The sequence below is a fragment of the Osmia bicornis genome, chromosome 4, assembly GCF_907164935.1.
Source record: "Osmia bicornis bicornis chromosome 4, iOsmBic2.1, whole genome shotgun sequence".
NCBI classification, from domain to species: domain Eukaryota; kingdom Metazoa; phylum Arthropoda; class Insecta; order Hymenoptera; family Megachilidae; genus Osmia; species Osmia bicornis.
Genome location: NC_060219.1, coordinates 9,818,547 through 9,833,398, shown reverse-complemented (window position 1 = coordinate 9,833,398; position 14,852 = coordinate 9,818,547). Strand labels below are relative to the sequence as shown.

The 14,852-nt window shown below is 26.9% G+C and overlaps 4 protein-coding genes across 16 annotated transcripts; 3 read left to right on the top strand and 1 right to left on the bottom strand.

Moving 5' to 3' along the window:
* The first annotated feature begins 179 nt into the window (after positions 1–179).
* Positions 180–1,067, top strand: LOC114874724 (succinate dehydrogenase assembly factor 2, mitochondrial-like). Its single transcript, XM_029184291.2, has 3 exons — positions 180–316; positions 391–542; positions 614–1,067. The coding sequence occupies exons 1-3, from the start codon at positions 284–286 to the stop codon at positions 882–884; spliced, it is 456 nt and encodes a 151-aa protein (XP_029040124.1). The 5' UTR covers positions 180–283; the 3' UTR covers positions 885–1,067.
* Positions 1,068–1,165: 98 nt separating this feature from the next.
* LOC114874705 (Bloom syndrome protein homolog) lies at positions 1,166–7,061 on the bottom strand. Of its 2 annotated transcripts, none has more exons than XM_029184244.2 (15): positions 6,666–7,061; positions 6,365–6,485; positions 5,711–6,292; positions 4,689–5,637; positions 4,520–4,612; positions 4,295–4,458; positions 3,949–4,170; positions 3,501–3,862; positions 3,179–3,437; positions 2,722–3,105; positions 2,487–2,637; positions 2,212–2,399; positions 1,811–2,135; positions 1,568–1,742; positions 1,166–1,488 (listed from the first exon to the last, which is right to left on the bottom strand). In XM_029184244.2, the coding sequence occupies exons 1-15, from the start codon at positions 6,755–6,757 to the stop codon at positions 1,353–1,355; spliced, it is 4,203 nt and encodes a 1,400-aa protein (XP_029040077.2). In that variant the 5' UTR covers positions 6,758–7,061; the 3' UTR covers positions 1,166–1,352. The 2 variants fall into 2 exon arrangements, with proteins under 2 accessions (XP_029040077.2, XP_029040078.2); XM_029184245.2 differs by having other exon boundaries at positions 4,295–4,455.
* A 358-nt stretch (positions 7,062–7,419) lies between these two features.
* LOC114874717 (ethanolamine kinase 1) lies at positions 7,420–10,357 on the top strand. 12 transcript variants are annotated; one of them, XM_046285578.1, is made up of 9 exons: positions 7,420–7,763; positions 7,830–8,103; positions 8,221–8,359; positions 8,695–8,778; positions 8,867–9,004; positions 9,076–9,341; positions 9,440–9,639; positions 9,710–9,932; positions 10,018–10,357. In XM_046285578.1, exons 3-9 carry the CDS (start codon positions 8,234–8,236, stop codon positions 10,082–10,084), a joined length of 1,104 nt encoding a protein of 367 aa, XP_046141534.1. In that variant the 5' UTR covers positions 7,420–7,763; positions 7,830–8,103; positions 8,221–8,233; the 3' UTR covers positions 10,085–10,357. The 12 variants fall into 12 exon arrangements, with proteins under 12 accessions (XP_046141534.1, XP_046141531.1, XP_046141525.1 ...); XM_046285575.1 differs by having other exon boundaries at positions 7,423–7,759; positions 7,830–7,838; positions 9,413–9,639; XM_046285569.1 differs by having other exon boundaries at positions 7,423–7,759; positions 9,413–9,639.
* Positions 10,358–10,586: 229 nt separating this feature from the next.
* On the top strand, positions 10,587–14,688 carry LOC114874712. The gene is made up of 8 exons (XM_029184259.2): positions 10,587–11,612; positions 11,756–11,929; positions 11,995–12,118; positions 12,205–12,385; positions 12,463–12,670; positions 12,745–12,895; positions 12,975–13,114; positions 13,232–14,688. Exons 1-8 carry the CDS (start codon positions 11,490–11,492, stop codon positions 13,352–13,354), a joined length of 1,224 nt encoding a protein of 407 aa, XP_029040092.1. The 5' UTR covers positions 10,587–11,489; the 3' UTR covers positions 13,355–14,688.
* Positions 14,689–14,852: the final 164 nt, after the last annotated feature.

Here is a 14,852-nt window from a genome sequence, read left to right as displayed (position 1 = left end):
ATTTATTCATTAAAAACAAAATGATTGTATCTTTATTCCCTTGAGCAGTAAGAATTGTACATTATATATACATATTTACTCAGTTTATTTCTATTCACATAAATAATATGTATAATTAATTCAACAAAATAATTATATTTAAAAGCATCGGCTGACCTTACGTTGTGAATGGTTGTGAGTGTACTGTGTACTTAATTATAGGTATACAATATATGTATTGTATAGTGTATATATATGAATCGTCAAATGTTACTTGCTAACCATAAAAAATAGAGAAGTGAAAATGAATACTCTTGCGAAGTCTTTTGTGCTTAGGGTAAGTTTTAATATGTAGCACATAAAAAATGGATTCTGCAATTATTGAACTACATAAGTAATGTAACATTGAAGGTTAACCCAGTACACTCAGTAAGAAATGTTTCGACGAGTTGTATAAGGCATAAAGATGATTTTATTAATGTAATTCATCCGGAAGGCCAAGAACCTACTATACCACAATATGTTGAACGTAATGAGGAGGGCATAGATGTTAAAAGAGCTCGGTAGTAACAAATATTAATAATTAAAGTAACACTCTATTCTTATCTCTTATTATAAAATCATTTTATTACAGGTTAATATATCAATCTCGTAAACGTGGTATGTTAGAAAATGGTCTTCTTTTGAGTACATTCGTAAAAAAATATTTACATGAATTTGATGATAAACAATTACAATTATATGACCATCTTATAAATTTACCGACAAATGATTGGGATATATTTTATTGGGCCACAGGCGCAAAGCCTACTCCAGCTGAATTTGATAATGAAGTCATGGATTTGTTAAAAAAACATATTAGAAATGAGGATCGTCAGGCAAGAATAATGCAACCTGAATTATAGATATGATAGTATTTAATAGTTATAATTTATAGTACATTTAGGAACAATAAAGAGAATGTTACCCTATGTAAATATTATTTTTCTATTGTATACATAGGTAAGTGATATTCATTGTAAATATGATCTCAATGAAAACTATTGCTGTTCATTTATAAAAATAAATAATTATATTGATGAGCATAACATTGTTTTCTAATTTTTTGTCAAATATAAAATATACACTGTTCTATTTTAAGTTACTATGAAAATAAAAAATTTTATTAGTAAATTTTATATAGATACATATACATAGTTCTTAGAACTTTTTTTTTACAAAAACAATACATAATACTGTTGCATTATTTTTAGTTATAAAATGGCAAAAATGCCAGTTTTTTATTATGTGACAAACTAAATCATGTATATAGAACAGTCATGATCTTATATCACACTCTCATGAATACAGATATATAATACAGAATAAATATATTAACCAAATTGCATATATCTATAAGGATTCGAGCTATAGTCTTTTTTTGTATTTAAACTTACAAGTCCAGGACCTTTACTTGAACTTGAAGCTGCATTTTTTCCTTTTGTCGTTGTTTTTCCTTTTTGCGTAGTACTAATATAATGAGAATTATGATGTAATACAAACAAAATTAAATATGATAAGTATATATTTATACATTTATATATCTTACTTCGTTGTAGTGCGTTTAAACTTTTTCATTGTGTTTCGGTAATTACTTTTACCTTTTCTTTTTGTACCTCGGCGTTTGTTAAAGTTATTAGTAAAAGAAGAAGTGTCATTATCCCAAGTACCATCATCGTCGTTGTCGCTACCGTTACTTTCCACTTGTTCTTCACTTAATATTACTAAAAATAAAATTGTTCAATTAGTCAATTATTATAATGTTCAGAAAGTAATATAATGTTATTTGTACCATATTTCTCTGCAGCATATTTTTGAGTAATATCCAACAAAGCTTTTCCATATTTTTCGAAATTTGCTTTAGTTACATGCGGTATTTGTAACATAGCTTCTTCAGTATCTGGAAGTTTCTGGCTCATTGCCCTGATTGCTATCATATTCATAACTGAAGCCGCTGAAATATCAAGTGCTCCAGCAATTCCTTTTATTATTTCCATTAATTCTTTGTAGCAACGTTCTTGTAGCTCTAAAAGAACTTTATCGATCTTTTTCGTAACCGTAGATACTGTAGCCACTGCATTAGAACTATTGTTAGATGATTTCATGGGAATTTCCACCTATTTTAAAAAAAACATTATTATATTTTATTCAATGTATATAAAAATTGATTGTTTAGTTATTTATCGTTTTTACCTTTATATCCTTTCTTGTCATTAATTCATTAGCATTTGGACCAATCTTTAAATAGGCACAAGCTATTTCATTATTTATATACATTTTTTCTTGTAAATAGTCTTTGAGCACCATATTATGTAATAGGCGTTCTATATCGCTTCTGTTCCATGATCTTCCACGGCCGTATAAAGGCAGTTTATTAAGACCTGTATAAAGATTCAACAGTAATATCTGAAATTGTCTAAATGAACTGTACATACATATACATGTACATATACATTCATATCTTATACCTGATTCTCTTATTTTCTTGAGATCACTTCCCTTAAATATATCTGTAAGAAGTACTAATGTCAGATTACAACTTCTCGATTGATTAATATCGCGTACAGCTTTCATAATCTGTTTTGCATCTTCCGTTGCATTTAACATTGTAAAATCATCCTGGAAGATATGTAATTTTATAAAATTCTTATAAATTAAAAAGTATTAATTAACATAAAATACATTGTTTCGAATTTTACTTACTTTACATCTACAGTTGTCACACGATGTTGGTTTATTAGCGATGCATTGTTGTCGATTGAACACTTCTCCAAAATAATTAAGTTGCTGCGTTCTGCGACAATCTGTTTTATTCTCACAAAATGATACCATTTTAAATAAATTATCTATATTAGTTTTTATTGCATCAGGATTTGAGTTGTCCATTTCAATCATTTTTCTTATTCTGTGCATATCAACATAATTATAAAATAATATACAATCCGCGTTCTCTCCATCACGACCAGCACGTCCACTTTCTTGATAGTAACCTTCGATAGATTTTGGAAGAGCTGCGTGGATTACAAAGCGTACATTTGGTTTGTCAATACCCATTCCAAACGCTATTGTTGCACAAACAACTTTTATCTAAAATTTATTGTATTGTATCATCGTGTATTTATAAATAAATATTATAGTTAGTTAAAATATAATTCCATACTTCTTCTGAAATCCATCGACCTTGAATATCACTTCTGTTATTGTCTGTAAGCCCAGCATGATAGCTTAATGCTTTAATGCCATTCTTTTTCATTTGCATCGCATAATCATCACATTCTTTACGAGATAAACAATAAACAATACCACAGTCGTTTTTGTACTTTGTATTTATCATAGCTATAACTTCATCTGAACAATTTTTTCCCTTCTTTGCAATTATACTATACCTTAAATTCGGCCTATTAAAGCTCGACATAAACCTGAAATAAAAAAAGGAAAAATATACTACAAGAGACAACATTAATTTTAATATAATTACATACCATTTTGGTTGAGTAAGTCCTAACTGATACAATATGTCAGTTCGAACTCTGGGTGTAGCTGTTGCTGTAAGAGCAATCATTGGTACTTTAGGATATTTATCTCTAAGACATTTTAATCTTTTATAATCAGGTCGAAAATCATGCCCCCATTGACTAACGCAATGTGCTTCGTCAATGACGAACCTAGCTAATAATTCTCTTTCATACAAGGTAGTTAAGAGATTACAAAATTTTTGAGATGCAGATATTTTTTCTGGAGTTACATACAGTAATTTAAGAGCTGGTTCTTTTTTTGAAAGTTCTCTATATATTCCTTCTGCTTGGCTGTCTGTAATTGTACCAGACATATGTGCAGCTGGAATCTGTACAATATTTATTAAGAAATTATAATTCAAAAGTTACAATCAAATATATAAAAGATACATATATTATTACTAAAGTAACTTACATCAAGAGAAGTAAGTTTCTGTACTTGATCAAGAATAAGACTTTTCAATGGTGAAATTACAATTGTAACTCCACGTAACAAGAGAGCTGGCAGTTGATAGCATAATGACTTTCCTCCTCCAGTTGGCATTAAAACAAAACAATCAAATCCCAACATTGCAGCATTAATTGCTTGCAACTGATTTGGTCTAAATGAATATAATCCAAATTTTTGTCGAAAAATCTAAAAGGTTAAAAAGTATTGTTAAATGAGCCAACAGAAATATATTTATATTTTTCTACTTATTAATTCAAAAATAATTTAATAACAATTTGTTTGAGTAAAAGGAAAAAGTAACATACTTCACCTTTAACATTTCTCGTGAATGCGCATATGTTAATCCATCAAATTCACCACTAACACCATCGTTTTTGTAGTTTCCAGTGAAAATACCGATTTCAGTATTTGTTTTAGCTGTTTTTTGTTGTTCTTTGCCATATTCATTATCATTAATATTTTGTGTAGCTACTACTTTAAATTTTATAAAATTAAAACATAAAATAATAAGTAAAAAATTATAATTAAGTCTCACCTGATTTTATATTACATTCTTTATTTAATGCAGGAAACTGTTCAAGTTCTTGAGTTAAGCAGTCAACTATATCTTCAGAATATAAAGCATCATCTACGATAAATTTTAGTTATAATATATATATATATATTAAAATATTTTTTAGAGTTTTATGAATGATATAGTTTACCATCTACATTCAATGTATCAAACCAATCCTGTTGATTATTTTCACATTTCAATATTTCGCTAATTTGAAGGTCTTGCTTCTTTTCTTCTGTGTAACATGCATCTTTATTGATTTCAATTTGTTTTGCTTCATAATTATCAAAATTTGTATAATTATCAGAATTAACAGTTACTGCTTTAGAGTTTACAATTTTAGACTGTTTATCTTTTTCCCACATTTCTTCAATTTGTTTTGCTTTATAATCATCAAAATTTATATAATTATCAGAATTAACAGCTACTGCTTTAGAGTTCACAATTTTAGACTGTTCTTCTTTTTCCCATATTTCTCCAATTCGTTTAGATACTTCAGAACCTATAGTTGCTTTAATGGGTCTTTTTAACTGAAATTTACTTTTTTTCCCTTGAACTAAAGAATCAGTAGATTTTACTTGATTGGGTAAACCATATGAATTAATAGTAGTATCTTTTTGTTCTTTTACTTGTGATTCATTCTTTTTCTCGAAAAATTGAGAAGATCCTTTTACTATTGGTGAAACCGTATTTTCCATTTTCATAGTATTAATGGAACTTGATTCTGTATCAACCAAATTAACAGTGGATAAATTACAGCTACTGCTATCTGAAATACTTAAGATTGATTGTCCTCCTGAAGTTCCAATTATTTTAGATAACGGTGAACTATTTTTAATTTCACATAATTTATCATCTGCAGGTCTTTCATTTTCATCAGTTTTTACATGAATTAACTTTGTTTCAACTAATCTTATTTTTGCTTTGACATGTTGGTATACAATTTTTAAATTCTGAAATGAATGTTTGTTGAAATCCGGAAATTTTTCTAAAACAGGCAATGGAATTTGATCTAATGCAGCATAAAATTTTTCAAGAACTTCTATTTGAAAATCTTTCAGATGTTTGTATCTATCCTCTAATTTTTGCCTTGTAACCTAAAATCAATTTAATAATTTTAGTAATTCAGCAAAAAACAAAATATCACTTATTAAACAACATGGTATTTACAGGTACTGAAGACATTATTGGTTTCTTCCTTGAAGATTCTATCCAAGGATCCAATTGTTTTCCTAAACCTAAAGGTTTCAAATTTAATTTAAAATCTGGTCCTATCCATTTCTTCCTAGAAATTCGGATAGGACTATGCTTAAAACTTGGACTACTATCTGAATCCGATATTATGAAGTTTTCATTCTTTATATCAGTAGAATATTTCCTTGGAGTCCTTGGACTATCATTTCCAATTAATTTTTTTTCATTTGTTTCAGGTGATTCTTTAGAAGATACATCATTAATGGCAGACCTACAATCTTTGTTTACAGATAGAGAATGTTCATTTATTATTGATTCCTCATTGCTACTGTTAAAGATTCTATTCTTTCTATTTAAACTCGAAGTTGGTTTTACTCTTATATCATCTTCACTATCCGATGAATGAATAACTTTTGTTTTTGAGTTTTGTGTGTTTTCAATTGTAGGAAATTTTGGTTTACATGTACTATTAAATAGTGTTTCCTCTTCCTTAGCATCTTGATTATCTGGCTTTTTAGTAATATTAGAAGAATCACAGAGTGACTCATTAGAACTATCCTAAAATATAATAAGCAACATAAAATTATATTCATTTACCCATTTTTTATATATTATATAAAATAAACATACAAGAGATATAATAGATGATTTAGTATTTACTTCTGATTTCTTTACATTATTAGACTCATGATTTTTACACATATCCAAACCTTCATTTAACTGTAAATTTATATTTGATGCTTTAGGGGTGCTATAAAAATTCAATAATACATTGTATTATTAGCATTAGAGAATTATTTAAAAATATTTAATATTCTTAAAGTATAAATAATATGCTACAATATTTTATAGTAATTAAAATCATGTATCTTATATAATACAGCATTAAATGTTATTAGTAAAACATTTTAAATATATATATTTTTCATACCTGGATTGCATCTGTTTATTTTTCATTCGTTCAAGAAATCCTTTAAATGTAGGTTGTATATCATTTTGGCTCAGTGGAATTTTCTTTGACATTTTTTTGAAATTTTGAAAATCATCAAAATTTCAGTTTTAAATATATCAAGATATTGCTCGATAAATGTAATTGATTATGCTTATATTTAACTGTATGATTTGTATGCATGTGTAATATTAATTATTATAAATGAACATAATACATACTAATTATAAAAAGTAATTGAAATATTACTGTAAACACACATCTCCTGTAACTGCATGTGTTTTGAAAACACAAACCATCTTTGGTGTTATTATATAAATGAATCCGTAAGCAACTTATAAATTAAAATACTTATTAAAACCTTATTTTGACACAAAATTAAACATTTATAAACATATATTAAAAGAAGTTTAGTTTCATTTATAGTATTTAAATATAAAGAAATTTATTCTGACTATTACTCTTTACATCTTACACAACATATATATATATATTATTCTTCACATTCTAGGCGCCACAAGTGTAAATCAGTTTCAAAGTTAAGAAAATTAAATAACTAAAAGTCTCCATATTCAGAAAGCGAATGGTTATGTGTATGTACATACATACTTAAATATACATATGTAAAACTTGACTATATACTGTAATATTCTAAATATATGTATATAATACATTTTGTGTATGTTTTATGTTTATTAATATTTCTTTATAATAAATTACAGTATGAAATAATTAACTTTTACAGTATGACAACATGTAATAGTTAATAGTTCCTACATGAACTATATCATTCCGTTTACCTCGTTTACCTATATAAATAAATACTGTGGAACATCCAAATGAATTTTATTTCTGTATATAAAACTTGTTCAAAAAAGATTGTGTGAATATTTTCTTGTAAAATAATATATATAAACGAATTATGAAAGATAAAATACACATCAATAAAATCAAAATTCTTTGATTTTAAATGATAACTTATTCTCATTGTAAATTACAATCATTAAGCTATAAAATGCAAAGTTAAATAAACTGGAAATGTGCACAAATGAATGAAGTTCTACAACTATTTTATTGTCAGTAAATATCAATAAAAATAATTTCAGTAAATATATATCTTTTCTAGTTTTTCTTTTTATGTTACAGGTATATGGAGTATGAAATTATTTAATATAATTCCTGTAGAGAATACTCTTTATTGGGATCGGAAATTTAATGAAATTATTAATAGAATCAAGGTCTTGAAATTACCCTAGCCTAGTGTTGATAACCACGTCAATCATTATCAGTATATATAATGTAGAAATGCGTATGGTTATTCCATTAAAGTGAAACAGCTCCATAGAGTAACTTCATTTATACGACACATGTCTTGTAGATTTCAACATTCTATTAGATTATAAATACCTGTAGCTTTAATGTTAGATTTATTTTTGTTTCCGACTAAAAATAATGTTTTTAAAATTATGAATATATATCATATACATATGTTTTTAATGTTTAAAAAATGAATTGTTACATAAAGTTTATTTTACAGATAATGTTTAATAATGGACCAAATATGTAAAGAACCACACCTTAATATAACAGTAGATGAAAATGAAATTGTCGATGGTGCTAAAGAAATAATTAAAAGAATAAGACCTACGTGGCCACTAAATAATTTGCATTTTAAGGTAAAAAGTTATAAAATATAGTCTAGACTTATATAACATTTTCATGTATGGATGTGTAAATATTTTTTTTATAAAGATCTAATGTGGTATTTATTTTTATTTATGTACTGTATAATTTTTTAAAGTTTTCAAATAAAACATAAGTTGTACTCAAATATTTATAGTAAGTCTTAATATATCTTATAATTTTATATACTTAATTTTTTTTTATTAAGTGAAATACAGAATAAATAAGTAGGGTAAAAATTATAATAATAAACAGAAAAATTAGGGTCAATGTATCCCCTATCTAATATTTAACTTTATCTATTGATAACATGTATACTTTCTTTTAGTTTGTCATGATAATAGGCATCCTGCTGTGTTATCAAATATTTAACACGCTTTTAATGGTAGTGTGTTTTTCATGTTTTGATTATGTAAATAACATTTACAGTATACATTTTTTTTGTATATTACATCAAAAACAATATTTAAGTATACAATCATATTCATTTTTACTTCCAGATATTTACTGATGGAATCACAAATAAACTTATAGGAGTATGGTATTCTGGGCATTACAATGATATGGTTTTGGTTAGGGTATATGGACATAAAACAGATTTGCTCATTAATAGAAAAGACGAAACAAGAAATATTCGAGTAAGTACAACAGTAAAAAACATTGTTACATAAATAAAGATAAATAAGGATACATTTTCATTTTTCAACAGATATTGAATAAAGCAGGTTTTACACATTCCCTTTATGCCACATTTAATAATGGTTTAGCTTATCAGTTTATTGAAGGTAATACTCTTACAACAGAGACAGTTAGAAATCCCGATATATATACATTAATTGCTAAAAGAATGGCCCAAATGCATAAGCTTAACCCTGATAATGATGAAATACCGAAACAGGCTTGTATTTGGAATAAGTTGGAAAAATTTATGGAAATAATGCCAAAAGAATTTTGTGATGATACCAAACAATCAAGGTAATGTGTTATAGTAAAGATTACAATATTTAATTTATATTATATATCTGGTTTATTATTCTCACCTTCAGGCTTGAAAAACTCATAAAACCGTTTAGTGTATTAAAGCAAAATTATCAACTTTTAAAAGAGGAACTTACAAAATCAAATAGCAAAGTAGTATTTGCTCATAATGATCTACTACTGGGAAATGTTCTTTACAATCAAAAGGAAAATTCTATCACTTTTATTGATTTTGAATATACTGCATATAATTACCAAGCTTTTGATATAGCAAATCATTTTGCTGAATTTGCTGGTAATTTGAACATATTTCTAAATATGATTTCATATGAAGCTATTTTGTAATTATACATAACTTATTTTAGGTATTGATAATCCTGATTTTTCTCTGTATCCTGAAGAACAATTACAAAAGAGGTGGTTATATATATATCTTCAGGAATATAATAATGTAAACTATGTACCTGAAAATGAACTTAATTTATTGTATGTGCAAGTAAATAAATTTGTTCTTTTATCACATTTTTTTTGGGGTTGTTGGGGCCTTATACAAAGTGAACATTCATCTATTGACTTTGACTTCTTAGAGTAAGTGTATAAAGCATCCTATTTTCACTAATATTTTTCGTAATAATTACTAATTATATTTATCAATCTGTATACTGTTTTGTAGGTATGCTGCAATACGATTTAATGAATATTTCAAGTGGAAAGAAGAATATCTTAACATGGAATTGTAAAATTTGTTGTTATATTTTTATTGTTTGATGTGTTTTATGGATTTAACATTCCAATTTTGTTGTTTTTTGTTTGTTGTGTTTTGTTAAAGTAACATTCCAAAGTAAGCATTATAACATTGATATTATGTAAAAATTGAACATTATTTATATATGATAATGTACATAAGACTGTTATAAATATTAAACAGTATTACAGAAATAAACAAAGTAATATATGGAAGAAAGATACTGTCTTTATAACAGTGTTTAAAATAAAGCAATGTAAATAACGTATTTATGAATAAAAATACATTTTTATTTAATCAATAATATCCTCATTCATGTTTTTAATATTTAAAATTTAGGAATATTCCTATAGTTATGTTTTGCTACTTTTTCTATATTTGTTTTAAAATTTAGAACATCTTAAAACGTAAGTGTATTTATTAAAGGTAATTTCAGTCAAATGATATATTATTAGTAGTTCATAATGTTGAATAAATAATAATTCTTCCATGTTCGCGTGTATAAAATGAAACAGCAATTATTCAGTAGTAAAAGTGAGATTTATGTATTACATTGATAATGTCAAGGAACTTTATTTTTATATTTGCGGGTACAGATTAGTAAGTATGTATGTATGTACATATATACATACATATGTTTAAGTCGGTCAATTGACTAGCAAGTATGTTTTCGTCTGGGGTGATCACGTACGCATCTGCACGCACCTACCATAAATCAGTGTTTATTTTTAGTAAAGACTTGGAAGATTTTCGGAAATATTTGTAAATAAACGCGGTTATACCCAAAAAATGTAGAATATTATCTTTTGATTGAAATGTGAAAAATCATTTGGAGCAATATATACATAGAAGCTCTGAATATCGCTGTATTAAACTACCTGTTTATACGGTGTAAAACTCAGACGTAAATATATTCTACAGATCCACGAGCTTCGGTAAAATCCGTTTACTTGGCTTTTAAGTGTGCGAATCTGTCACAGTATATAAATCAACTTATAACACGAATCACATAATAGAGATAAAACAAACATACATGTATAAATACCGAAAGTATATATAGCTTTTTAACGAGGTGTTTTCTTTAATCAAATAAAAACAAAATATTTCAGATTTAATAATAGCGCGAAACTTACGACTATTAAAACAATCAACTTCCCAAGTAGAATTACTACATATTTTGTACTTTCTATTGTTCTGTTTCAATTATTTATAAAAACTTTGATTACTTTTAATTATAAAAGCTAGAAGCTATAAAGAACAAAGGTCTAGAAATATATTTCATACACTACGAGGAATATTAAGTAAATTGTGTATATATCGTGTATACGAGCCCCGGTATTGTGAAACAGCGTGGTGGTTTTTTAAAGTTTCTTTTAGAAAACGTATACTGATTGTGTAAGATGCATATTGCATGCAAATGTTTAAATGTGTCCATAAAATCCAGGGGCACTGAACTACAAAAGGTCAACATTAATGATATTGAATTGTCACCTGAAGAACAGAATGATGGCTTTTTTCATCAGGTGAGACTTTTTTTCCTGCAAAATTTTATTTACAAATGATATAATTTTTTTTAAATTTATAGTTATATGTATAATTAATAAAGTAATTCATAATGTTTAATGTATACTCGCTGTAATATAAAAATTGCTTTTTGTTCAAGTAGAATCTTTCAACTATATCAGAGCTTGAAGGTATTACCAAGGAACAGCCAGGTTTAGTGGAAATAAGAAATGTAGGATCATGGGTTATTCACCGTTGTTATAATTGTTCTATGTATACACATGCTGTTCATAGAGACTATGGTGCTGCCTTAGTTCTTATTAATACCGATATTGTTGTGAGTATCGTATATAATTTTGTAGTTTTACATATACTTTTGTTATATCATTAATTTTATTGTAGACTTCACCAGAAGAAATCAATAAATTAAGGTCTAATCCAGATTATAGCCCAGTGTTTAGAATAATAATTGCTCATAATACTTTGGATGAACTTGACTATCTGCAACAACCTACCAAATTTTCTGGTAAATTTAGATTAAAATTTGATAACAAATAAGGATGTATTCAATTTTTCTTAGGTATATAAATTGCTTATCTTATGTTACCTTAGTGTCACAGTTACCGAATAATATACAAATGGCTTTGGGTGGTCTTCAACAGCAACTTGAGGAAGCTGTTCAACAGCAATCTGCAGAAATAGAAAATAAAATTCGTGCTTTTACAACAGAACAATATCAATTATTAGAGCAGTTCCGTGAAAGAGCTCATAATGAACATAGATTATTAACAAGGTATTGTTTAACGACAAAGTTTGTACTTAAGATTTTGTTTTGATTTTTCTTTCTAATATGCAAGTTTTTTATTTCAGGTTAATATGTAAAGGAGAAGAAACAAATAGATTAACAAATAATATAGAAACTCCTCCTACAACCCCAGAGAATTTTACAACCAATTTAACTACCTCTACAACAAATACAGTAAATACATCACAAGTAATATCAAATGAAACAAAAGTGATTACTGGTCCTAATATTAAACAGAAATCTGGTGCTAAATATTTTTTAAGTACACTTGTTGTAAGTTTATATTTAGGGAAATATTCGTTAAAAATTATAAACATGCATTATAATATTTACATAATATTTTACAGAATGGTAACATAGATAAAAAAGACAAACTATATATATGTACTAAGGACCCAACCAGTTTTGACACAGAAGCTTTGTTTCCTTTGGAAGGAGTGGAAGACGCTATTCCTAATGATCAAGTTCAATCTTCAGAAGAAGGGTCTGATACAGATGGTTAGCTTATATGTTTCAATGTTCATGATTATTCATATATTTAACATATTTAAGTAATACTGTTGACAATTGCATTTAGATTCAGGTCAAGATGAAGGAATTCACATGCCAAGAGGACAAAGAGGTGGACATCCTACATTAGCTAAGTCATTACCAGTTAGCGTTCCATCTTTTCCTTCATTTGTACGTAGAACAGTTCAGGATCAAGATGATGACCAGGTATTATTCTTTTTTCCTACAGTTTAAATTACCTCTATTATTAGGTTTATAACCATATACGTGCATATTACATACGTACATTTATTTTTTATTGAAAAGAATAAAACGCTATTTCAGCTATCAAGAGATCCACATGATCCACATAATATTCGAGCTTCGATTAAAGCTCTAGCTAAGAGTGTTCATGGTGATACAGTATTTGGAGATTTACCACGTCCTCGATTCTCTACTCAAATCTGACTTGATGAGAATTTCAAAGAAAGAGAATAAGTTTATGTTAAAAAAAAATGATTACACATATAAAGTACCTATTATCTATAATTGTCTTTCAGTTAATGTTACAAGCTGTTAATGTAAGCTAGTGGTTCTCAAACTTTTTTGTCTGGCGGCATTAAACAAAATTCCCGGCACCTCTATTATTATTATTATTATTTTTTGCTTTTTACAGTTAGTAAAGATACGATGGCTTTTTACATATAAACAATTTAAAATTACGCTGCACCCTTGTGGCGTACTTGCGGTATCCAGTTTAAGAACCACTGATGTAACAAATGCAGACTAAACATAGAAACTACGAAAATATTGATATTTCGCATGCTTTGAATATATTTTAGATTAACAAACTATTTCGAATTTGAATTTTGTTAGTTTGTTGAGTTATAAACAAAAGAAATTTTCATACCTGCCTATATTTGAGGCTATATTGTATACATAAATATGCTACATATATATTTGTTACTAATCGTGTAATGTGTGTAGAAAATACAAAATTGTTTATTATTAAAATAAGACTGCGGAATAGGTGATTGGGAAATACGCAATGAAAATCTCAAATGTTAAAACTACTATTAACGTGATGCATTTGCGTTCCTTGTGTCCAAGGCGATCACTATATGTATGTCATCGCTACCTGATCGGCATTCGTTATTCTTTCTGCATGAAGCAGAATCTTCTCTTCTCAGACACGCTCGAAAATTGTAATTTAAAAGACTTCAAAAATCAACGCAACATGAGATTTATGATGCCATATCTGAAATAAAATCGCACTAGAAACAAGTTAAGGGGCAAGGAAAGTTTTTTTTATGTATCAATTAGTAATTAAGCTATTAAAGTGATAATTGTTTTCTAATAATAATTATTTTTACAATGTATTGTTATTATTAGATGAAAAAAACATTTTAAATTGTCATAAATTCAGTAACAAATAACGTACTCCTTTAAATGATTTGCAAATTTTTTGAATTAAAAGAAGGTGTGTACTATTTTGTTCAAAAAGTGCAATGTTTTTGTTTCTGTTTACTACGTCATTTATTGCCTTGAATAGTTGCCGACTTCCGGTATGATTATAAATGAAATTGAAATTACTATACTCTTGTTTGCAGGAAATCTTTTTTCATTTGTAAATCGTTTTTGTAAAACTGTATAAGATCATTCTAATATACAAGTATGTATGTTGATACACAAAAATGTATGTAAAACATATTATTTTTTAATAATTAAACACAGATATAAAAAGAAGTTTACGTACGTTTTTGTACAAATATGTTCCAATAAATTTTTTTACTTTACTTTTATATTTTGAATTTATTTTAAATCACTCACTGTATTATTTTTTTTATAGATTTATGTAATTAGTTTCCTAGAATTTATAACTTTTGTACTAATTAACATAGTATCATGTGATAAACTGATTATAGATTAGAAATAATGAATTAGTACAAAAAAATATGTGGCTTTT